Source organism: Brassica napus, chromosome A8 (genome assembly GCF_020379485.1).
Source record: "Brassica napus cultivar Da-Ae chromosome A8, Da-Ae, whole genome shotgun sequence".
NCBI classification, from domain to species: domain Eukaryota; kingdom Viridiplantae; phylum Streptophyta; class Magnoliopsida; order Brassicales; family Brassicaceae; genus Brassica; species Brassica napus.
In genome coordinates this window covers 22736140-22759596 of record NC_063441.1, presented here as the reverse complement: position 1 = coordinate 22759596, position 23457 = coordinate 22736140, and the positions used below count along the sequence as shown (strand labels likewise).

At 40.3% G+C, this 23457-nt stretch overlaps 6 protein-coding genes across 6 annotated transcripts; 1 reads left to right on the top strand and 5 right to left on the bottom strand.

The window, feature by feature from the left end:
* Positions 1 to 119: 119 nt before the first annotated feature.
* Positions 120 to 2933, bottom strand: LOC106430202 (wall-associated receptor kinase-like 9). Its single transcript, XM_022690495.2, has 3 exons — positions 1975 to 2933; positions 1667 to 1795; positions 120 to 1548 (listed from the first exon to the last, which is right to left on the bottom strand). The coding sequence occupies exons 1-3, from the start codon at positions 2894 to 2896 to the stop codon at positions 317 to 319; spliced, it is 2283 nt and encodes a 760-aa protein (XP_022546216.2). The 5' UTR covers positions 2897 to 2933; the 3' UTR covers positions 120 to 316.
* Positions 2934 to 3632: 699 nt separating this feature from the next.
* LOC111197806 (box C/D snoRNA protein 1-like) lies at positions 3633 to 5535 on the top strand. The gene is made up of 5 exons (XM_022690493.2): positions 3633 to 3885; positions 4079 to 4286; positions 4359 to 4427; positions 4500 to 4632; positions 4700 to 5535. Exons 1-5 carry the CDS (start codon positions 3663 to 3665, stop codon positions 5255 to 5257), a joined length of 1191 nt encoding a protein of 396 aa, XP_022546214.2. The 5' UTR covers positions 3633 to 3662; the 3' UTR covers positions 5258 to 5535.
* Positions 5536 to 5613: 78 nt separating this feature from the next.
* On the bottom strand, positions 5614 to 9803 carry LOC111199881 (transcription initiation factor TFIID subunit 6-like). Its single transcript, XM_022690492.2, has 12 exons — positions 9557 to 9803; positions 9381 to 9467; positions 9042 to 9143; positions 8825 to 8933; positions 8459 to 8559; positions 8244 to 8381; positions 8073 to 8168; positions 7590 to 7714; positions 7106 to 7238; positions 6752 to 6877; positions 6548 to 6659; positions 5614 to 6379 (listed from the first exon to the last, which is right to left on the bottom strand). Exons 1-12 carry the CDS (start codon positions 9680 to 9682, stop codon positions 6000 to 6002), a joined length of 1635 nt encoding a protein of 544 aa, XP_022546213.2. The 5' UTR covers positions 9683 to 9803; the 3' UTR covers positions 5614 to 5999.
* Positions 9804 to 10078: 275 nt separating this feature from the next.
* LOC111199880 lies at positions 10079 to 11897 on the bottom strand. The gene is made up of 5 exons (XM_022690490.2): positions 11594 to 11897; positions 11358 to 11430; positions 10998 to 11062; positions 10619 to 10728; positions 10079 to 10534 (listed from the first exon to the last, which is right to left on the bottom strand). The coding sequence occupies exons 1-5, from the start codon at positions 11708 to 11710 to the stop codon at positions 10294 to 10296; spliced, it is 606 nt and encodes a 201-aa protein (XP_022546211.2). The 5' UTR covers positions 11711 to 11897; the 3' UTR covers positions 10079 to 10293.
* Positions 11898 to 13346: 1449 nt separating this feature from the next.
* LOC106430216 (clathrin coat assembly protein AP180-like) lies at positions 13347 to 15179 on the bottom strand. The gene has a single exon (XM_048738348.1). The coding sequence runs from the start codon at positions 15177 to 15179 to the stop codon at positions 13347 to 13349; it is 1833 nt and encodes a 610-aa protein (XP_048594305.1).
* Positions 15180 to 15860: 681 nt separating this feature from the next.
* LOC125577213 (receptor-like protein 54) lies at positions 15861 to 23127 on the bottom strand. The gene is made up of 2 exons (XM_048738347.1): positions 22325 to 23127; positions 15861 to 17445 (listed from the first exon to the last, which is right to left on the bottom strand). The coding sequence occupies exons 1-2, from the start codon at positions 23125 to 23127 to the stop codon at positions 15882 to 15884; spliced, it is 2367 nt and encodes a 788-aa protein (XP_048594304.1). The 3' UTR covers positions 15861 to 15881.
* Between the last annotated feature and the right edge of the window lie 330 nt (positions 23128 to 23457).

The window sequence follows — 23457 nt, the reverse complement described above, 5'->3', positions numbered from 1 at the left end:
AAAAAATAAAAATATGACAAACCTATTTTGTGAATAAGATGATGAGAAATACGGTTTGTATATGTTATACGTCACTTTGCTTGCTATTTGAGTTGTATGCGCTTTGAAAACATAGCATATCATTCAACTTGGTGCAGATTCTAAAAACAAAAACATAATAGTACAACCATGCATACAAATGCAAACCACAACGTAGTAGGATACGTCGCTTATTTCATGTTTTGATACACTAGCGAGGAATTGATATAGTTATCATCGTCTAGTTGACATAGAATACTTACTAACAAAATCATCCGGTGCTATCGAAACGTGGTGGTCACCATGTTTGACGAGGAAATAACGGCTCGGCATCTGACAATGATGTTGTATCAACGTTGTATTGAAATCCAGAAGGAGCACTAACACCCACGTTGTTGCATGATTCCACACCAATATTAATCTCCGCAGCTACTTCCTCTGCATTGCTTCCTTCAATATGAACATGTGACTGTGGATCTTCAGTTGGTGAACGAATTCTCTCTAACTCCATTGATACTTCTCTCATGCTTGGACGATTCCTTCCGTTAAGATTCAGACACCTTCTTGCAAGTTGTGCTGCGGCCATGACTTGCTCCAGATTGCAATCATCTCTGATCTGAGGGTCAATAATGTCGACAACTCGATTCTCTTCCATTGCAACAATGAAATAAGTTGCCAATGTTCTGCTTTGTTGAAGCCGCACAAAAGATATAGGCTTCTCTCCGGTAATGAGTTCCACGAGCACCACCCCAAAGCTATAGACATCACTTTTGTCGGTGAATTGGCTAGACTGGAAGTATTCCGGATCCACATATCCAACTGTACCTGAAACTACAGTAGTTAGGTGGGTATGATCAACCGTTACCGATCTTGAAGTGCCGAAATCAGCCACTTTAGCTCGATATTTTTCGTCTAACATTATATTTGTAGATTTGACATCTCTATGAAAAATTGGAGATGCGGCTGCTGAGTGGAGATATGAAAGAGCTCCAGCGATATCTATGACGATGCACAAACGCATTTCCCAAGTAGTCATCGCAGACTCATCAAACTCACCATGAAGATGCTCGAAAAGGTTACCATTAGAAATAAACTCATAAACTAGAAGAGGCACTTCTGTCTCAAGGCAACAGCCTATGAGTTTCACGATGTTTCTGTGGTTGATTTGCGATAGAATGACAACTTCGTTAATGAACTCTTCAAGCTTGTCTTCATCCACAACTGTAGATTTTTTCACAGCTACGATTCTACCATCTACAAGCATTCCCTTATACACGGTACCTTGTCCACCTTGTCCAAGCACTCTAGTCGAACTGAAGTTTTCAGTAGCTTTCTCTAACTCTTTGGAGGTGAATACTTTTGTCTTCTCGATGCTGCCTTCAGTTGAAGTCAACTGTTGTTTCAATAATAAACCTCCATTACGTTTGAACAACTTTTTTTTGCGGTTGATCTTCCTTTGCTTTTTAATAATTTTGTATAACCACAAAGTTCCACCGGAAACGATCAGCACACCAAAACCTACACATAGTCCTGGAAACCCACAAGAAATTTTGAAAAGCGTACTTAATTTGTGTACCACTCAGATAACAACAAATAATATACAATAGATGATGTATCAATTTGGATATAAACTGGGTGATGACTTTACCTATAGTAATTGGCACAGTCTTGTTCTTCTTGACTACGCACTGGAAGTCTCCTGGAGTATTCACACAAGTGCCTCCTTGTCGCCTACAATTCTTGATATAATCTGAGTCGAGTTGGCACTCATCAATATCTAGAAGAACAACGTCATGAAAGTGTAATTAGATCGATGATGAAGTCTCTTTTATATATATATATAGGTATTACTTTGATTGTATTCATCCATTATGATTTGCTACCACCTATATAGGACTTGTTAGGCTTACATGATATTTACATTACATAAAGGGAAAAGAAGAAATAATTACTAACCTTTACATCCACCCATAATAAATGGGTTACCTGTGTAACCATCATTACATGCGCATCCTACATTGCTGCTCCCATCATCTGTATTCGAGCATCCGCAAGGATTAATGCCATCGATATACTGACGCATTTCATAATGTGGGCATCCCAAGGAATTGACAAAGGAGAGATTCGTCATGGGAATGGCCCACCGTAGTTGGAGTATAACATATTGCCTATCATAAAACCATTGCGGATCAGTAAATTTAGCCACCGGGTATGCTGATGGGTCTTCATTTTCGTCTGTTAAGAAAGCCACTCGACACCCTCTCTCTCTTGTTATGTTACTCGAAAATTCCTCCATACTGATACCGACTATCTGTCCAATCCCACTAGGTGGGTCTGCTTGGCAGCATTTGTCACCACGGCAGCTTGTATAATCCCGTATCTTTTTTGGTTCACAAGTCGAGATGCATCCCACCAATCTGGGCTCAAGATGTGTCAACGTGGCCTTGTAGTTGCAGCCAATAGCTAGGAAGGTGTTGGAACGGCCAATGGTAAACGGTGTGCCAGTAAAATTCAAAGGCTCACCAAACTTTATTTCATCGCTGGTATTGGAACATCCCATGGAAGTTATGTTGGTTTTGATGCGAAGTGACCCATAGTTATAGCCCTCATACCCAGTTGGTTCCGGTAGAAAGATTTTAACAACTTCTTTGTCAATCTTTGGTAGATATGGGACAAGCTTTCCGGAGGTGAAATTGTTGCACTGAATTGCAAACCATTCGTTGAGGTAGCAACCCTTTCCTATCCCAAAAGGATACGGTATCGAGATGTTTCCACAGTGGCTCTGACAAGAAGATCTCGAAGCCGTGAGATCTGCTGAAGCAAGAATCAAGACAAGTAGTAGTGAGAGATGAGACCAGAGTAATAGTGCACACTTCATATTATTTTTGTTTTTGTTTTCCTCTGTCTTCAAAGTTTGCTCTTGTTACCCAACGTTCACGGTACCTTTTAGGGTATATCGTCAATTGACTTGGGCTTAATTGTGAAAAGTCTTTTTGAAGATATAAAGTAATCAATAATTGAATATTCTACCTAACACCATTAATGTGCGAGCTCTTACAGTACTGGTAATTGTTTCATATATATTTTTTCTGATAAGAGAAGTAATTGCATTTACAACTACTTCCTACCAAGCGCGAGATGAAACTTTACTATTGTGGGCAATAAAAGCAAACAACAACATTCTTGGGAATTTTTTATTTTCTGTGTGTGTCGATTAACAATGAGATGTATGTTGTGGGTCCACGTAGTCATGACATACAATCAAAATCAGTCTACCTCATTGACTAAAAGCTTTTCTTCTTGTTTAAAAAAAAAGACCTTTTTGAATTTCTACAATTCTATTTCTACCTAAAGTTTAGGGTAGTTTTCATTTTCTCTAAATTTTTCAAAACTTAATTGTGACGTAGGTTGATTGGTTAGACCTCCAGCTTCGCTTAACCTGGATAGGTTATGAAACCAAAAACCTAAAGTATATAAATTAAAGTTTTCTGGACCAAGTATTAATTTACAAAGGTAAGGGATGTATTTCGAAGAAAGTATTAAATACAGGGACTAGAATGTAAATTTGAAAACATACACTCCTCTCTCAGATTAATAAGCCCTAGTTTCAATAAAACCTCTCCCCAAAAACCAAACCTTTAACGATGAACAACATCGAATCCGAACAAAAATCAATGGACGATGATGATAAACTCTGCGGCGAGTGCAAGCTGAATCCATGGAAATACAAATGCCCAGGATGCTCAATTCGATCGTGCGCCCTCCCTTGCGTCAAAGCTCACAAGAAGCGAACAGGCTGTACCGGCAAAAGAAAACTCACCGACTTCGTCCCCCTCTCCAAGTTCGACGATAATCTCCTCCTCTCCGGTAATAATCACATTCAAAGTTTCTATCTTTGATTGTAAGTATTAAAAGGGTTGATGAAAGTTTTGATTTTTAGCTTTGTAAATTATTATTAGCTTCCTCGTCTAATTGTTATTTGATTTTGTATTCTTTTTGTTATTATTAGCTTTCTCGTCTAAGGGTTGATGAAAGTTTTGATTTTTTTTTAAATGCATAGATTACAATTTGCTTGAGGAGACGAAGAGAGTGGCGGAGTCTGCTCTGAGAAGGAGACATCAGCTATGTAAAAACCCTCACTTTAGGTTTAGGTTACCTAATGATCTTCGGGGCCTTCAGGTTGCTGCTGGTAGCCGCGGAACTAAGCTCTGGTTTCTCCCTGGTGGGATGTTGAAGAGGGATAAGAACCAGAGTCGTTACGATAACCGGTAATGATTTTAGATTCTCTGAGATTGTAGCTTTAGATTATTTGTTTTTGACCGGTCTGGTTCTTGGTTTAGGAGGAAGTGCATTCATTGGACAGTTGAGTGGCGGTTTCACTCTACAGATGTTGTTCTTGTCGACCATGGGTTAGTAGTATACTCTCTTTAACTTACAGTTTCATCTTTGTCCACTATTAATGCTTTAACAATCCATCACAGTGTTGGTGAAGATACAAGCCTTTGCTCTGTGATTGAGAATCATCTTAAGCCAGGTCCTTGGATTCACAAGCTCAAGCCTTTTTGTGATGTGGATCTTGATTCTCTCAAGCTTTTTATACGCACATACCCCAAGGTTTGGATTATTACCACATGTTGACTTGTTGTGTTAGTGTTTTACTTTTTCTCTCCCTTGGTTGCAGGGTGTAAAGGTTCCTTTCAAGGAGCTGGACATTAAGGGTCCCGTGAGGCAGCAGCTTGCTCAAGTAACTATCTTAGAGTACCCGGTGATCCATGTTTATCTTCCTTCGCACAGCTACGACTTTGAAGTTATCAGAGACTTTGACCGTGAGAAAACGACAACACCTGAGCCTAAATACTATAGCCAGGCAGAAGGTGCAATTACACGAGAAGAGGAAATAGAAGAAGAAGAAGGCAACATTGACTCATTTGAGCCAGAGGTTCTTGATCTTATGAAACAAATTAACTCTAACCCGCGTCAGCAACTCTCAGAGGTCAGCAAGGCTGAGGGTGGGGATGCCAAGAATGCACATCCTGACGATAACATGGAGCTAGAGTTTGAGCAAGGGTTAATAGACACATACGCTGATCTTTTCCCGGAGTTGAACCCAGGAGACTATTTCAACTTCGAATGTGAGTTTGCAAAGGGGTTTGATTCAGATGATGATTGCAATCTTCAAAGTCTAGCTGCTACTGATTTGGACATTGATGGACTAGAGGAAGGGGAAATCGTTGAATAGATGGCCATCGTTCAATAAAGTTCTCCCAGTGAAACATTTTTGGTCACCAAGGAACCTTAACTGAGCTCCCTGGTTGAAGCACATTGGCTACTGTTTGTATCATTAAAAGCTTTTACCGAACTAGATAGCCAATCCTTTTGATTGCAGAACTAGTAGTGGTCATAACCGTTTTTGGTTGGAGAACTAGTAGTCCAGTGTGTTTAATTAGTTATTACATTCGATATTATTTAGTTGATGTAAGAGAACGCCTTCTTAGCTTTTTGTTTATTCTCTTTTCATCCACAAACAAGTCTTCTAGTCTTAAAGACCGTTTACTTTATTAATACAGACCAGAAACCAGAAGAAGTATACTGTCACTTTAACCTTGTATTCGATGCAGAGAATAACCAGAATGTAACGAGCAATAAGCAAGACATGAAGGAAAATTACTGCAATTTACATGACTACAAATAAAATTGAAAAAATACATGTCACGAGTTTCTTCAGACGGAACAAATAAATTCACCAAGCACTAAAATCCACTAAAGTCTAAATATATAGACGGAACATATAAATTCACCAAGTAAGCCCTCAACCTTTACTCGGTTCAATACAACTCAAACCACTACATGTTGACTTCTCCTAAAGACCCGAGATGCTCGATGTCCCTCAAGGCCAGGAAGATTCACAAATCAGATGGTAGTTTAATCTCTCTCCAAGCGTAGAACCATGAGTTCTCACCGCAAATGTATCACATAACGGTTTAGAGGAATACTGACATCTCTGTAGAAGGGATAAAAGGAAGAATCCTATCACCATAGAGCTGTTGCAGTTTCACCAAGAGCCGTCCAGAATCAAGATCGTCTTTCCAAATCTGACCAAGGATTGCTTTCATGGTAATAGCCCGGCTCTTGCCTCTTTCTTTCTCCTTTCCGTTTCTGCTTTCACCATCAGAAGCTTGTTCTGATGAGGATGGTTGAGCAGAGTTTTGTGGCAGATTGTAATTTCCTATCGGTTTATCTACATGCATTGGAGCTGGACCGGTGTGATCATGTGGTCGTAACACATCTGGACCATCTGTAGTTATCAATCTTTTATGGGGTGGCTGGTTTTCTGAAGAATCAGCACTCAGCTTCCGCTTACCTGACATATTCATAAAGGGGAGAACAATACGTTGGTAGTTGAAACAGTTGTTATCACCGAGCCATATATTAACGTATATTGAGCCAACAATTAGTATTCTATAAGCATGTGTCTGACGCACCAACAACCATATTAAGCAGAGAAAGTAAATTGGTTGATGCAACTTACGTGGCTCAGCATTGATTATTTTTCCCTTTCCCTTATGGAGGAAACTTGGTGAAGGGGATGGTAAATTTGGGAAGACTTTTAGCCTATCATGTATGCACAGGCCTGCAGCACGCTGAGAAAAAAATCACAAGTCTCTTTAAAGATTGTCGATATATGAAACTACTGAGATTTTTTATGAACTTTTAGACGATGACTTGGACTAACCAGCAAGGCCCCATACACACGCCAGGCTTCATAGCTCTTCATTTGGTTCTTTTGCTTCTCAGCATCCAGTTCTGGTTCGAGAAGACTTAGATACGGTTCGAGATTTGACAGAATAAGAAGGCGTACCTACACAATAAAATGACATTCAGCTAACATCAGAGGAGTACTGAGATTCTGTTTTTTTGGCACCGGTGACAATATTGTTCATGGAGGAGTAACATTGTTTTAGGAGAAACTTATAGAAATAATCAAAACCTTGAAAATAGCAAAGTGTTGGCAGTAAAATGAGACATCACGGCGTTAAAAAATCATAATATCTGAAAGTAGCATCAGAAGAGCAAAGGAAGTACTTACAACAGTGTGCCCCAAAGCTGATAATCCTTGAATTGCCCCATAGTGCTGCGTCAAAGCTTTCTTTGGGTCCAAAAATGCATTGACTAAAGTTTTCGTAAGACGAGACTGAAGGGTAATGTAAGTGTTTCCAAACCTGGAACATTTTATTCAAACCACAAGATTTAAGATTTTAGAAGAATTTTAAGGTAAGAAGAGTAACACAGACATCGCAGACAATGACCAAAATCCTTTTTAATAGTGAAAAAACTTTGGAAGTTATTACTTATTGCTCTTAATTCAGATATTCCCATTTGATTTTTCAGCTCAAGCGGGAGAAATACCAGATGCCAAAGCAAAGAGATCAGCCAAGATAAACTTAGTGGACCATATATATGGATACTATTATCTCACCATATTGCATACAATTGCACCATATAAAATTTCATTATTCAGTAAAAAATCACGTTCAGTAAGAGATCCCCATAATCATAGGGAAAGAACGAACCTTTTACATATCAGTGAAACTAGATTCGCTGTAAAATCTCGAAGCTCCCAGTGGTTATCGGCAAATCTATTGCCAAGCTTTCTCGATACAAGGCATGTTACAATAGATGGCATCAACTGGTGCAGCTGTCACCAAAAGATAATTTTCACTTAATTCCATGGTTATGCAACAACACCGTAAAAACAACTTATACTGCACATAATCCCAAGGCTGGTTTACATGAAAATTATCCCATGTGAATATAAAATTATCTCATACAGATCCAAGGAGAGATTTATTGTCATCTACAGAAGTTAGTTGAACTTGCACGGCGTTCTCGAAGTCAGACCAACACTACCACTAACCATATTATATGCATAGTACATAGCATGTCTAAAATACAATTTGAAGAAATCCACTACTAAAACCTAAAGACGATATAGCTACATGATTCCATAGTAATTCTTAAGGAAGTGGTAAAAGATAATCCAGAAAGCAACTTACATAAGGTTCTATGTGTATATGAGGATTCTGTAGAAGACTTCTAACAACGTGCATTAGATTAAACAGGAGTAGGAAGTCATTTAAACCCCGTGATACCTGCATCAGTGGAGAAAATAATTATTATATTGTGCATCAAGTAATCGCGTGATCCTCGGTGGTGCAGTATGTTACCTCATCAGCAATGAAATTTGTAAAATATGGAACTAGAGGATGAAGTCCTGAGTCTGAAGCCAAGCTCACTAATGCTTTTTTAAACAGAGCAGGACTTGACTTGCTCACTGTAAGTTCAGCAATCTTTTGGAAGTATAACTGTAAAGAGAGAAAACAACAGATAAGTCTTATGCATGTAAGATACGAGCCTGTGGTATATAGCCTGAACCATATACCTGAAGTTCTCTAGATAGTACATGCTTCACTGGTAGCCTAACGTCTATAAGAGGTCCATCCTTGTGTTCATATATTTTGTTATCTGCAGGTGCTCTGATGACTACAAACACCATAAAAAAGTGGAAATATATTCAAGATGGGGATAAACAAGGGCAGAAAGAACTTAATTCACCACTTAAACGTCACTGTAAACATTACTAATATTTGTTTCATGTCAATCAATTTAGTTAATGGATTTCATAAACTTTAGGACCAGAAGCACACATGTTGTAAAAAGTTTTTTTTAATATGAATAAATTTTTCATTCTTTAAAAAAAAAAGTGATTTTACAATTCCAAGCCAGGACAAAAAATTGAGAGGCAAACCTTCTAAAGTAGCATTTTCTGGGATAGCTGGCTGCACTCCTTCAATAGCCAGCCAGTGACAGACAACTCCAGCATCAAGGGGAGCTTTCGGTAGTGGGGACTCAATCACCTATAATCATGACATTTCTTGAAAATATTAGAAAATTAAACTGAACGGTTCAATTGAAACAAAAACAAAAAGTACTATATAAATATGTAGGCATTCCCAGCATCTTACATCTTTGAAATCCACCTCTCTGTCATCAGTGTAGAACAAATCCTGATGCCCAATAGCTTTTCTAAAACGAAATGGTCCTCCTGAGGCAAAGCCATATGACGGCTGAAATAAATATAATCACTCTCAGATACATATGCCTTAGAATCAGTTAACTTCTATATATGTATATTTGGAAGCAACGTTTAATTAATCGCTATAGATCTTTCTCACTACTAGACAACTCCACCAAAAAAATATTCATCTCATCAAAGGAAGCTATCAAACATTCTACTGATAATGCACTACACAAAACTCTAGATGATGGGAAGGAGTAACTGCCAACTGGTCTCTAGTTAGTACCTCAAGGCTCCTTAAGTTAAGAGCACCATCTACATCCGAAGCTGTTAAAGTCGTTCTCTTTGAGTGACGCATGCACTTGATAGCTTCCTGCAAACACATCCAAACAAGATGAGGACATGATTCCTTCACACACCTCAGGAACAACAAAGACATGACTAGAAAAAAACGTAACCTACCTGCATGATCTCACGAACACGATACTCAACATCAGGAGCAAGCATGAGTGCAGCCTCAGGTGACAAATTGGTGATCCCAATACTCTGTGCTGTAACCTCAATCGTTTCCTTAGGTACAATGCCCATCTTCTCTTCTCCGATTACACTATATCAGAAGATAGCTCTCCAAGGATAATGGCGAGCAAGCACCGATTCAGTTCGCGTCGAGGATCCAGAAAACAAGCAGTGAATTAATCAGTATCGGGTCGGGTATTTAATTGAGGTTGGATTCACCCGATTGGATTATCACCCGATTGGGCCTTTGCAGCCCAATAAGGACTCGAGTTTGCCTGTTTTCATAGCTCTAGCAGCCCAAATCAAACGTTGTTAGAAGCAAGCAACACTGATAGGGCCTAATCGTTACGTCTGACATATTCCGTATGTAACAACTGATACTTGTTTTGTAGTAGGAAAGGTCTTATTAATAACACAATTCAACATATCATTAGGACAATCAAACTCATCATTTTAAACATGTGGAAGAAGAAGAAATGCGTACGGTATTTGAACTTTGATCAATTACAAAGGAACAAAGAGGAACAAACAGCCTTTGGCTTCATGACAAAACCGATGTGTAGACTTTTAGATTAGTGTCAAGAATCTACAGAGAGTAAAAAAAAAAGAAGTAATCGTTCTTTTGTTTCGATTAGCTCTATTGCTTTTTGAATTGTTTCTCCCCAAACCAGTTTTCTGATTCTTCAAGCGGCACCCTCAGGTGGTGGTGTCTTCAAAGCATTTTCTGTTGTTGTTGTTGTTGTTGTTTTGTTCTGCCTTGGGAATGGTCGTCTGAGGAACCTTGAGGTAGGCCAAGCTCGGGGTTTTATCCTCCCTAACAATAACTTCCATTCTCTCGGTTTTAGCTGCCCAGCCAATCTCATTTGTTCTCTTTTGAACTTCCTGTTTGCATACCATATCCCTCCTCGCCAACCCAACCCATACCTGGAAGAAGAAAAAAAAACAGACGGTAAGACTAATTAATAAGCACAGAACTTGATGTGAGCCTAAGAAGTGTAAACAACAAACCCGATGATCAAAGTGGTTCCAGCGGTGGCAATTGTTGACGTGAACCTGGAACCGACTGGATCAACAAGCTCCTTGAGTTCTCCTCGTTCCAACTCATGGGTGTGTTTCATCTGCCGTGAGAAGAAACCAAAAAGTTTCAAGTGGCAAACAGAGGCAATTATAGAGCAACTAGTTAACCGCATAGGCAATAAGTCATTTTAAAGAGTTTCCACAGAAGGGAAGCTATAGGAATCCAAATATGTAGCAGCTAAATCAAATGCATCAATGTAATACATAGACATAGTTTCCAATAACAACTAACAAGCCAGATAAGAGGCAAGCATAGAGTGATAATATAAATAAAATGTTGATAGTATTCTTGTTGATCATAGAGACTAACCGCATTCTCAATAGATTCCAGCCTCTGATCGATCCTAGTTTCATTGTAGTGGCGTAATGAATAACCTGCACAATCATATTCATCATCCAATGGGTCAGTTACAAAGGTCACCTCCGTGTGAACAGAAACATATACATCAATTAAGATACTCTTGCAACACTCAGTACAACACAAAAACAAAGCTCAAAGTAGTGAACTTTGTTAATGGGAAGATCATTTATCATTATCATAGAAGTAAGAACATCATCTCCCAAACCTCTGGCATTAATCTATAGTACCAAACACAATATTAAAGCTATATAATCCAGCAACTTCAGCATCTAACAAGGGAGAGATGCAAAGCATAAACTAGAAACTTACCAATCCAAGCGGTAGCAACAGATGCAACAGAAGTTGCAACTGTAAACACCACCCTCTGCCTCTCCAGCAAATCCTATGAAAATGATAACGAAAGCCCATTAACAAGATGATGATACAATCGAAAACCCTAAACACAATTCTTCAAAAACCGATATGAATTGAACCGAAAATCAATAATCAATACAAAAAAAAAATGAACTTTTTACAGAAGAGGGAAAGGGGGAGGGATGGATCACCTTGGTGGAGAGATAAGAGTCTTGGAGGGCGACCAATGAGTTCTGGGCTCTCTTCTTCAGATGAGGCATAGCTGCGGAACCTAGAATCCATGCCCCTCGGCCTCTCAGCCGATTCATGGCTCCTCCTGATGCGGGTAGAGCGAGTTGACTCGGCGGTGTTGATTGAGATATCTCTGGATTTGCCAACGCAAAATCGTCTGGGAGAGAAGAGAAGCCACCCAGGCGATTCCCCCCACACGCAAAAAGGACGAAGCTTTACGCAGATTTTTTTTTCCGACCAAAAGTCTTAAAAAAACAACCCTTTTCATTTCTATACTTGGAATGTTCGGTTCAAAATTAATAACCATAAGGTTTGACCAAAAAAAAGAAGAAGTTAATAACCATAAGACTAAAATCCAATGGTATATTCTATTTGCTTAACCGTCCCTATTCAAAATTAGATTAATTTAAATTAGATTAAAAAAATAGATGTGCTATATTAAATTTTGTGTATTTATGGCTTTTTGTAAGGGTGTCAAAATGAACTAGTTAGCTTAAGTGAGCTCAGCTTATTATGAACTTGAATCTTTCGTGAACTAACTCAGCTCTGCTCAATTTTTATATGAGCTTCAATATGTAAACTCGAACTTAGATCATTTAGATCATTAGTTAAATAAGTTAACTCGATATCTGATATAAAAGTAATAAGTGTAAGGTAATTATAAAATAAAATAAAATATTAAAATAATTTATATAATATTATTCAAAAAATAAATATTAAAAAACAAAATATTAATATTAAAGAAATATTTTTATATGATATGATGAGTGATATAATTTATTTACATTTACTATATATATTTAAAAATTGGTTTTGCATTTTAATTTTAGAAGATAAATATGATTAATCCATAAATTATTTTTTTAACATAAGAAAAATAGAAATTATCCAATATATATATGTATATTATATATATATAATTTTATATATAAATATATGTGACCAAACTCATGAGTTGGTTCATATTCATTGAAGATCGTTCATATAATTCGTAATATCATTTAAGTTTATCATTAAACTCATTTTTTAAATACGCCTAAAAATAGAGTTCGTGATCATGAAAAGTTTAGCTAAGCCGAGCCATTTGAACTATAGCTTATGAGTTATAGTTCATTTTGACACCTTAGGTTTTTGTCAATTAATAATAGCTGTGGTGATTATCACATGTAAAGTTTATTAAGAGATTCAGAAAAACCAAAAGAGAAGATTGAGAGGCACCACTGGTTTAGTCCTATATTGTTTTCAATTCATCCACAGCCAAAAGAAAATCCAAAACAAAAGTGAGAAACACTTCCACCTCCACTCCTCATCCACAAACGTTAACAAAAATTGCAGAGAAAGGGATCATTGAGATCTTTGGAAGCCTGAGAGGGGAGATTCAGCCATATTGGTGATGATTCTGGAGGCTGTGATCATGAATTATGATCATGGTGATGACGAATTCTCAGAAATCTCCTTCCTTTGGGAGCTATTCAATTGTTTAGAATCATTCTCTGGTTTCTCAGTCTTTGTCATTTCCTTCCTCACATCAGGTTTGTCGTTAGACAAAGCCTTTGAACCAGAGCGGCTTGGCGATGGTGTGATACAATTGTTGTATAATTCACTTTTCTCCTAGTTGTGACAAAATCAATTAGAGTTCAGTTTACAATGTACCCAAAGAAAAAATAAATCAAAGAAACATCTCAATCTCTGTCTAGGCAAATTAAGATCATATCAATTCAAATGCTTAGATATGATCTTGTTTTGATTCTGCAACCATAACTGCTGTTCTTGCAACACAGATTGCTCATGTACCCCTCCATTTTCTGAAACACTCTCTCCCAACCCAAAACTCTCAAATGTTGCAAATGGCTCACACTTGTCGGGTAAACTCCCCGTGGCCTTGAAAGTTGGCGCAGACGAGGGCACAAAATCGTCAGGAACGTTTCCCTGAAACTCCGTATCAGCCAAGGCACTGAACGCGGTACTCATCAGTTCTCCACTCTTAGCTACGGGCTGAGCTGGTTCTACCAGGAATGGATTGTGTTGCTCCATGGTGGCTTGCAACGCAGGCATGTGATCATCTAACCCGAACGGTACTATCGCCATGGAGTTAGTATCATCTACTTCCGTAGTAACCGTTTCTTCCAGCGCAAGCAACCAGTTCCCAGAGTCTCTCTGCCTCTCAGAGGTTGTTGAAGGCTCTTCAGGAATCGTTTCAATGTTCTTCCTCGGTTCATCTCTCAACATCAAAGCCTCCCAAGGATCAGAAGCTTCCTCTTGCTTCTTCTTCTTCCTCTCCTTGTCATCCAACATCTTTAATGTGACACTGGAGGGAGTATTAGGAAGAGACTTAGTCGAAACCGTATCAAAGCTATTCCCATTAAGATCCTCTCTTCCTCCTCCTCCTCCGTAAGGCTCTGAACGACAAGACATCGAAGGACTACTAGTCCCCGCATCCTCCCGAAACGACCCGTAATCCGAACAACACCTCTCCGACAACGAGCTCGAAACCGTCGAAGGAGGAGGAGGAAGAAGAAGACTATTCGGCGAAGGATACATCCCAGCATTGTTCCCCGGAAACGAAGACTGATCTTTCAAAAACTCCTGAAGCGTCTCCAAAAGCTCCATCGAGATCTTCTGAACGCTCGGATACTCAGACGTGCGCCCCACGCCGTTGGCTTTACAAAGATCATAGAATCCAATAACCTCCTCGAACTGCTTTGAAGCTCTGACGGAGGCTTGAAACGCGTGGATGCAAGATTTGTACGGAAGGTGGAAGAAGCTGTCGAGGAGGAGAGCCAAACCGTCGGAGATGTCTCTGTAGAGATCGAAGCTCTCTTGCGCCACGGCGTAGAGAGACGTCTTCACGAGCCTGTTCGCCTTCGCGTCCCCCGTGGGACGCGTGGCGATGGCTCTGTCGAGCAGTCTCTGCCAGTACGTGATTTTGTCGAGGAGCGTCGCCGGTTTCATATCTCTAACGGCCGGTTCGTCGGTTTTATTTCTAACTCTCGGATTAAACCGGGATCTGATTCCGGTTTGGTTCTTGTTATTAGTAGTGTACCGTCTCTGTAACTTCCCGGTTAAGAAGCAGTCGAGCCTCTCGTCGAGGTATAGCGCGTACGTGCGGACGAAGGCTGTGTAATCCCAAGGTCGCGAGTTCGAGTCGTCGCGGAAGGTGGAGAGGTTGAGGATCTTCGCGCCGCGTTTCATGGCGTGGAGGACTTCGCGGGGGAAGTAAGGGTCTCCGTCTTGGAAGATCCTGAGGACGAGGACTAGGGATTTTAGCGCGACGATCCAGCTCCGCGTCCGCCCGATGCGGCGGCCGATCGCGGCGGCGCAGGCGGGGGCGTGGGATTTTTTGGAGGATATGATTGAGAGGATGTCGGAGACGAGACGGTCGTCGATCGGGACGTCCTCGTCGTGGCTTGTGGCTTTGAGGATGGCGACTTCGAGGGTGGTGAGGTCGCCGCCGCGGCTTCTGTTGGCTCCGTTGGTGACTTTGGCGAGGCTGATGCTCGTTTGGTCTTTAACCGCTCCAATCGCTTTTTTCAGCTTGCTCGGCATTGTTTGTCGTCGTCGCGTTTTTGAATTTCTTTCAACCAATCGTCTTCTTCTTCTTCTTCTTCCTCCTATGGATTTTTTCTCTCTCTTAGGAATTTTTTTTTTTTGTTGTGTCTTCTAAATATAAAAGAGTGGAGGAGAGGATAAAATGGCGGGAGACTCTCTTGACCTTTTTAAGACATGACAAAGATTTACGTTGACTATTAGACACCAGCGACTTCTGTTATTCATCCACGCGCAGTTGAGGCGCGTCGCTTATAACGACATTAACGAACAATGTGTTTCTTAAATTTTTTTTTTTTTTTCACACTTAAATTTTTTATAAAATTAAATTCAACCTGAAAATAGAATATGATTTCGATTACAAGTAGATTCGAACAAAATTACATAATTTAAATGAATCTTAAAATTACGAATTACATAATTACAAAATTACAAAATTACTCCAGAAGGTGAGACCGAACAATGTGTGTTTAAGTTATGAATCTTATGATAACAATGATTTTTCTAAATGTAGACGTGTTAACAATATATTTTGTGAAGTAATTTGAGTAAAGGTCTCGTGTTGTTAGAGAGAGAACAAAACTATAGCTTGAGAGAAGCAAACTCATGTTATTCTTTTATTAAATCCAAAAGCCACGAGAGAAATTTAATATTATACAAATGATTCGACCAAAGAAAAATAAGAAAAAGAAATGATTCAACTCAAAGGCGAAACAACTTATAGAACAAGGCCGGTTTATATGTAGCAAAGGCTTGTCCGATCGCCACACCAAACAAGACTCCAGGTCCATATCCTAATGCAGCTGCTTTCCAGTCCAACACCTCTTCTTGCTTTGCCAGTTCTGGCTCTTGTGTCCGTTGTGTTGATGGTGCTCCAGTAGTTTCCCTGAAACAAGTCTCCTCAAGAGGAAGACCACAAAGATCGATATTCCCTTCAAAGGAGGATTTAGGTTGCCCTCCAATCTGTGTACCCTGTGGTATTTGTCCCGTGAGTCTGTTATATGACATGTTAATGTACGCCAAGAACGTGAGAACTCTTATCTCTTGAGGAATATTCCCAGAAAGTTGGTTTCGAGATAGGTCCAGTGACTCGAGCTGTGTGAGTTTGGCCAGAGACGATGGAACACGACCTGTGAAATCGTTGTTAGATAAGTCCAGCACGATCAAAGCTTTCAAGAAACCTATGGATTCCGGAATCTTCCCTCCAAAACCATTTCCTGAAAAATCAATTATTGTGCATGTGTCTGGGATCTTTGCCAACTCCATGTTTCTTCCTTTGTTTCTCACGTCAATGGAAGGGTAATACCACGGCTCGGTCGGATATTTATAGTGCCAGTCTCCTCTGTACTCAGGCCAACGATTCCCTTGAGGAGGATTAACCAAAGGTCCACTCAAATTCGTAAAGTAATCTGATGGCAGAGTCCCGTCGAAGCTGTTAAGTGATATGTCCATTATCCTCAGCGCTGTAAACGAAAGAGTTCTCTCAGGAGAAGAAGATATGGGACCATGGAATCTGTTTGATCTCAGAACAATGACTTCAAGTTTCGGCAAGGTCTTCAGCCAGAAAGGGAAAGTATCACTGATGCTATTCCCTTCCACATTTAGAAACTTTAGGCTTGTGCAGTTCACAAGAGACCTTGGAAGCTTCCCACTTAAATGATTGTGGGCAACATCAAGTAGTACTAATAAACCACTATCTATGTCAGGAAGTCTCCCAGTGAGGCCGTTGTTTCGGAGTTTCAACACCGATACATTTGTCAAGCACCGGTGAATTGACCCACTGATGTTGTTGTATGATAGATCAAGGAGTATTAGTTGAGATGCTTTGCAGAGTGTAAGAGGTATGTCCCCAGTGAAATAGTTATTTGATGCAGCCATGACCTGGATGGTGGGTGGGGTAATAGGAAAGGAGCCGTGGAAGTTGTTTGAACTCAAATCTAACTCGGAGAGAGACGAGTTAAGGAGCACCTCTGGAGAACCTTCCAAGAAACTTAAGGAGTTTTGAGAGAGATTTACATTTCCCAAAGAAGGAAGTTTCCATAACCATTCAGGCACTTTTCCTTTGAGCCTATTCTTGGAAACGTCTAGTCCCCTCAAGTTTTGTAAGGTCTTTATAGACGTGGGGAGCTCGGTGAGGTTGCAGTTGGACAAGATTAGAAACGACAAGTTTTTGGAAGAGGTGTTAAGCGCTGACACAGTGTTGCCGGAAAGATCCAAATACTCTAGAGACTTGAACGGCAAGAAATCGAAGTTGATGGTGTAGGTTGTTGTGTTTTGAAAAGATAGTGTAGAATTGTGTCATCAATCTTCTAAGCTTCTAAGTCAAACAGAAGGTTTGAATATGCTGAGTGAAGGAAAGACTCTTGGTCCAGTAGAAGGTTTGCCAAAGCTAATAACATACATGTGAGGAGCACGTGAGTTGGGGAAAAAAGGAATCATCATCTTCTGGGTATATCATCGTCATCTTCTCCGACGGAGAGTTAGTTACAGAAACAGAGAGCGAGAGCTCAAGATGAGAGAGCGAGAGATGAGAGTGAGCTAGAGAGAGATGAGATTCTCGGTTTATCTAAGCTCAGAGCTTGATCTTCTTCCTCTATTATACTTGTTGTAACTCGGATTGGATGTAATCAAGAGAGGGGAAGAAGAGGAGAGAAACCTTCGGTGATGTACACTGTAATCACAACGTTTATAGTGGATTGGTTGAGAGACCATTTCTCTCCCCGGTGATGTATAGCGGCTTCTCCACATCGGAGAAGTGCGGTGAACACCGGGTAAACAAAATCTCGTGTGTTCTTATTTCTTTTCTGCTGGATTCTTGATTGATTAGATTCGTTTAGGCTTGTGATGAGTATTGATTAAAGCCAAGATCACAGGATGAATCCTCAACAAGTGGTATCAGAGCCTCGGTTTAGGCGATTCAAGGATTCATCGAAAACGGATCAAGATCGGTTCGGAAGGAGAATCGAAGAAGGATCGGAGAAGCTGAAGTCTCGATCGCATCGTTGTTGCAAGAGTGTAGAATCAGTAGATTTTGCAAGATATGCAATGTCAAGAGCAAAGAAAGAAGATGAAGACGTTGGCTCGTGGTAAACGTCGACGTCGGAGACGCAAGAAAGGAATCTCACGGAGGGTTCAGCTAGTTTCTGGTTTGTGAAATCAGATGGTTCAGTAAGTTAATCTCTCTCATCTCTAGAGTTATAAGCCGGTGTGAGTTGCTCTGGATCAAAGAGACTTGCAAGATATGGTGTGGCGTTCACAAGAGTAAGAAGGGTCATAGACTGAAATGTAAAGAATCAGATAAATGTGATGTTGTTCTGCAGTTCTGGAATTGGTTTGATGCTGGCTGTTTGAGGTGGAGGATCTCAGGTTAAAATGTTAAGTCAAGGTCAGACTTAAGGCTACATAATCAAAGTCAGTTCATAGTTTCCTCAGGTTCAATTCTTGGAGACAAATGGTCTCAGTCTGCAACAGTCACAAAGTTTTGTTGTGCTGGCTGGATACTCATCTACTGCAGTGTATAAAGAATGGAAGCTCTCTAAATCACAAGGGCTGTATGTTATCTTTGCAAAGAATGATCAAGACTCAGGTTTGGTGTCAAATTGTGTATTGGTCAGCTTGTTTGTGGAAGGAAGATGCAGCTGTGGTTTCAGGATGTTTTGAAGAATGGTGGCACGTATGAATTTCAGGTTTAAAGGACGCTTTAAAAGTGAATTTGTAAGTGTGTCAAAGGCTGTTCAGATACTGTTAAAGCTTTCAGGATTCAAGTTAAGGGAAGTTGCAGAGAAGAATGGTTCATGAGGAGTTTCTACAAGTTTTGGAACAAGACAAATATGGTATTTTGAGGAGCTGGTTCTGGTTTCAGAAAGTTTGAGTTGCAGGTTCAGTCACAGAGATTAAGGGTCAGGTTCTGATGAATGTAAGAAGCTCAGGTGGTAATGATCAAGGTCATGAAAAGGTTCATAATGGAGCTTGTAGCAGCAAGGATTGTTTCTACACAAATGAAGCAAGGCTGTTACGTTTGATGCAATTCTTCAGTGCTTGTAAAGTGATAAAACAGATGGGATTCTGTGGTATATCACATGAAGTTTTGTAATATAAATAGGCGTCACGGACTGTTGGAAGAATGTGTGAAGAGTCATCGGAGTCAAGTGTGAAACATTTTGTTAGCCCATCCGTTTGTTTTGTTGGGAGAGCATATGTTTGCCACATTAAGGAGCTTAGTCAGATTGATGTCATCAAGGTCTGTCTTGTAGTGCTTTGGTGATGAGAATCAATCCGGTTAGGCTTAAACCGAGACTGGTTATGTCAATTGAGCTGTCAAGTTTGAAGAGGATGGTCTGTCCGGTTCAGCGAGGCGGTTAGCTCATGGTTTACGATGGTTTAATGTCGACTTAATGTGAGTGATAAACTCTGATATTAGTCAGAGCATATGTGGGTTTATCTCCTCTCTCTCTTGTGAGAAACATTTAGTGTGAGCAAGAGAGGGATTATTCGAAGTTCATCAAAGAAGAAGACCGGGTTTGGAGCTTTGGTGACACAAAGAACTTGGCGGGAAAAGATGATAGACTCTTGATGAAATCTGATGGTTAATGCATCTCAATGTCTAATCAGTGGAGAGAAATCAGTTGAAGAAAATCTGGTTTCGGGTTTATCTGTCACAGGTTCTGATGGGTTAAATTCAGAAGGGTCTCACAGGGTTTAAAGTGTTATGTGAAGATGTTTTGTTGGCAGAGACTATAACAGGTTGGAGCACAGTCAGTTTGGTGGTAGTGTAATCAGATTGGGGAGCTCGGAAGAAGCTGCGACACTTGGTGGTTATAGTATTAGCGACTATGGTTGAATGGCTGAAAAATTAATATAATTTTGATAAGGTCTGAAATACAATTCAGAAGCAAGAAGCCATGTTTACAGTCAGCTACACAAAGGGGTTAAGTGAATCAAAGAAGAAAGTGCAGGATGGTTATAAGTCTGAGAAGTGAAGCTTATGTGAAGAGAAACACGTTGGTTTTTTGAAAGGTTATTGTTTCAGGTGGAGTCTTGCCTCTACAAGTGTTGTAGTGCACATCTCTAGATGTTTTTTGACTTCAGGTGGAGCAGTGTTATGTTTCAGACAGTGTTCTCAGGTCTACTTCAGTGTGAAAAGGTTTCAGAGGTTCTGCGGATGAGCTTACAAGAGCTACAGAGATTCAGGTTGGTTTTGTGAAGTAAGAAGAGTAAAAGAGAGCCAAGTCAGTGTCAGCCGGTTCAAAGCTCAACATGGCATGAGCAAATAGAGTAAAGGGGTTCAGCTTGTGGTCAGAGATGTGAAGAGGATGTCACCAGTGTTAGTATGGGTTCTCCACAGGAAGCATGGAGTAAAACGACATCGAGGCAGAGTCACTACAGGTATGATAAATGAATATATAAAATACTTGTAAGGTGTGTTTTTGCAGGTATTCACATGGACCAGGAAGAACAGTTCAAGGTGGAGCTGTTTGAGTTAATAACCAAGCTGAACAAGCTCAGGGAGTTCTCTAAGTGTAGCCACAAGGAGACAAACAGCAAGGCAGGGGCGTTTGTATACCAAGGTCTGGTAAGGTTCGCAGGTTAGCGAAGCACAGGTTCTTTGCTACAGCAAAGGTGTCTCAAGAGTTGTCACAGGTTTTGTGAGTATGAGGCAGGGATAAAGAAGTCAGCAGGTGGTCAGATTTGTTGTCTGAAGTTCTGTTGAGGCAGATTTGTTTGAGCAGGGTTTGAGCAGAGATCTCTACATCGAAAGTCTTCTTAATCGGGTTGAGTTAGGCGGCGTGTTCTGCTGGTCACAGCAGCGGTGAAGAGTGATGTTCAGGTTGAAAGTTCATACAGATTGGTGTAGAGGAAAACTTCAGGATAAGCAGTGAGTTTTCTACTAGCTGTTGAGGTTGTCTACAAGGTTTTTTTAGTCAAGGTGCTTCTGGTGTGAGGCAGTGGTGATTCAGTTTCTACAAGAGTTTCAAGAAAGCATCATTTCAGGTTTTGGGAGATTATTTGAAGACCTTAGTTGCAGTAACAAGTCAAGCATCATAGGCTGATCTATACTAGTCAAAGGAGAAGCTTATGGAGTGTATGTTGAGTTACTGGTGTGTGGTTTTCTCAAGTTTCCAGGTTATGGAAAGAGCCAAAAGGAAGATCAATGAAGAAGTTTGGCACAACACAAGGCTGTGAAGTGCTGGGAAAGATACTTAAGAAGATGTGTGTATGTTAATGGCGCTGGAATATGGTGGTATGATGAACATCATAACCGAGTTACACGTCTGGTTCATTGATGCTGATTAAGTGGTTGAAGACTGGGAGTTGTCAAGGTTAGAGCTGGGTTTACAAGGTTCTAAGGAGCAGTGGCAAGGAAGTCTTCAGGTTATATCAAGACAAGATGCTGGGAGGAAACAAGTTTCAGGAAACGTTGAAGCTGAGCGGTGAAGCTCAAAGAGACTGCAAGGAGATGCAGGAAGATAAAGCAGATGAGCATGTTTGCTCAGTCACCGGAGGAAAGCTCAAGAGAAGATAAGACATCAAGAAGATCGATGCCAAGGTGGAGATTGTAGAATTGTGTCATCAATCTTCTAAGCTTCTAAGTCAAACAGAAGGTTTGAATATGCTGAGTGAAGGAAAGACTCTTGGTCCAGTAGAAGGTTTGCCAAAGCTAATAACATACATGTGAGGAGCACGTGAGTTGGGGAAAAAAGGAATCATCATCTTCTGGGTATATCATCGTCATCTTCTCCGACGGAGAGTTAGTTACAGAAACAGAGAGCGAGAGCTCAAGATGAGAGAGCGAGAGATGAGAGTGAGCTAGAGAGAGATGAGATTCTCGGTTTATCTAAGCTCAGAGCTTGATCTTCTTCCTCTATTATACTTGTTGTAACTCGGATTGGATGTAATCAAGAGAGGGGAAGAAGAGGAGAGAAACCTTCGGTGATGTACACTGTAATCACAACGTTTATAGTGGATTGGTTGAGAGACCATTTCTCTCCCCGGTGATGTATAGCGGCTTCTCCACATCGGAGAAGTGCGGTGAACACCGGGTAAACAAAATCTCGTGTGTTCTTATTTCTTTTCTGCTGGATTCTTGATTGATTAGATTCGTTTAGGCTTGTGATGAGTATTGATTAAAGCCAAGATCACAGGATGAATCCTCAACAGATAGGTCGAGGTGTGTGAGGTTTGGTAGCTTTGAGATAGGTTCTAGGATTCGAGAACTAAAAAGATTCTTGGCCATGTCTAGATGCACAAGCTTAGAACTCGGAGAAGAAGTCATGTTTTCAAGAGGGTCTTTAAGATGGTTTTGGCGCAAATCAAGATACCATAGAGAAGGCATGGTGAATAGAGAAGAAGGAATGGTTTCAGAGAACTGATTATAGGAAAGGTCTATAGAAGAAAGAAGTGTTAAGTTATGTATATGGGGAAAACGACCGGTGAGTTTGTTGTATGAAAGGTCCAAGGAGGTTAAGCGGCTTAGGTTACTGATTGAGGATGGAACTTCTCCTATAAAACCATTCTGGCTAAGATCTAAATATTCCAAGTTGGTGAGTCTGCCGAATCCGGAGGGGAGTGGGGACGAGTCAAAGTGGTTGATAAAGAGACGGAGGTACCTGAGGTGTTGGAATCGGAAGAGGCTACTGTTAGCCTGGATGGTGCCGCTGATACATGCACCACCAAGGTTTAGCTCTGTGACCGCACCTGTGGCATTATCAAACACAACTCCATCGAAGGAAACTGCTTCTTTGGTCCAAGAGCTTATGTTTGGACTACGGAACACGACATCCGGCGTGTTCCAAATAGGGTCGCAGTTGCGGGATGGAAACTCATTCTTGAAAGCCAAAAGAATCTCAACTTGGTCCGGACTAGGAGGAACTGGGAAGATGGTCATACTGACACAACCAAAGAAACAAGTGATGGTGATGAAGAAGAAAACGGCCAAATGAATTTTCATTTCCAACAAAAGAAATTTGTACAGTTAAAAAAAAACAAAAAGAAATTTGTATATATGATTTAGTTTTGCAGTAAAATTCTTGCAATATATATATACGATGATAAGAGCCAAAGTCGCATTGCTTGACAGCCTTGACTTGTAAACGGTACAAGTCCAAGTCCTTCACTATGCCTTCGACTAAGACCGATACCCACCAAGGAGACAAACTATAGACCAATTACACCATTTTGGACTTCTTTTTATGCTTCTCATTATTTCTACTCTGATCATATTAGGAGAAAATTAGACGTGAATATTATTATGTCGTCGATGATTTTCCAATAAGACAGC

Coding starts and splice junctions, on each gene's coding strand:
- LOC106430202 (XM_022690495.2), bottom strand. CDS start 2,896: ATGAAGTGTGCACTATTACTCTGGTCTCATCTCTCACTACTACTTGTC. Junction 1,796..1,974: donor TATTATGGGTGGATGTAAAG/GTTAGTAATTAT, acceptor TTGTTCTTCTAG/ATATTGATGAGTGCCAACTC. Junction 1,549..1,666: donor GACTGTGCCAATTACTATAG/GTAAAGTCATCA, acceptor GTGGGTTTCCAG/GACTATGTGTAGGTTTTGGT.
- LOC106430216 (XM_048738348.1), bottom strand. CDS start 15,179: ATGCCGAGCAAGCTGAAAAAAGCGATTGGAGCGGTTAAAGACCAAACG.
- LOC111199881 (XM_022690492.2), bottom strand. CDS start 9,682: ATGGGCATTGTACCTAAGGAAACGATTGAGGTTACAGCACAGAGTATT. Junction 9,468..9,556: donor GTGTTCGTGAGATCATGCAG/GTAGGTTACGTT, acceptor ATGTGTTTGCAG/GAAGCTATCAAGTGCATGCG. Junction 8,169..8,243: donor CAAATTTCATTGCTGATGAG/GTAACATACTGC, acceptor CCACTGATGCAG/GTATCACGGGGTTTAAATGA.
- LOC125577213 (XM_048738347.1), bottom strand. CDS start 23,127: ATGAAAATTCATTTGGCCGTTTTCTTCTTCATCACCATCACTTGTTTC. Junction 17,446..22,324: donor GACCTATCTGTTGAGGATTC/ATCCTGTGATCT, acceptor TCAAAACACAAC/AACCTACACCATCAACTTCG.
- LOC111197806 (XM_022690493.2), top strand. CDS start 3,663: ATGAACAACATCGAATCCGAACAAAAATCAATGGACGATGATGATAAA. Junction 4,428..4,499: donor GTTGTTCTTGTCGACCATGG/GTTAGTAGTATA, acceptor AATCCATCACAG/TGTTGGTGAAGATACAAGCC. Junction 4,633..4,699: donor TTATACGCACATACCCCAAG/GTTTGGATTATT, acceptor CCTTGGTTGCAG/GGTGTAAAGGTTCCTTTCAA.
- LOC111199880 (XM_022690490.2), bottom strand. CDS start 11,710: ATGAATCGGCTGAGAGGCCGAGGGGCATGGATTCTAGGTTCCGCAGCT. Junction 11,063..11,357: donor TGTTGCTACCGCTTGGATTG/GTAAGTTTCTAG, acceptor ATGATTGTGCAG/GTTATTCATTACGCCACTAC. Junction 10,535..10,618: donor GGAACCACTTTGATCATCGG/GTTTGTTGTTTA, acceptor TTCTTCTTCCAG/GTATGGGTTGGGTTGGCGAG.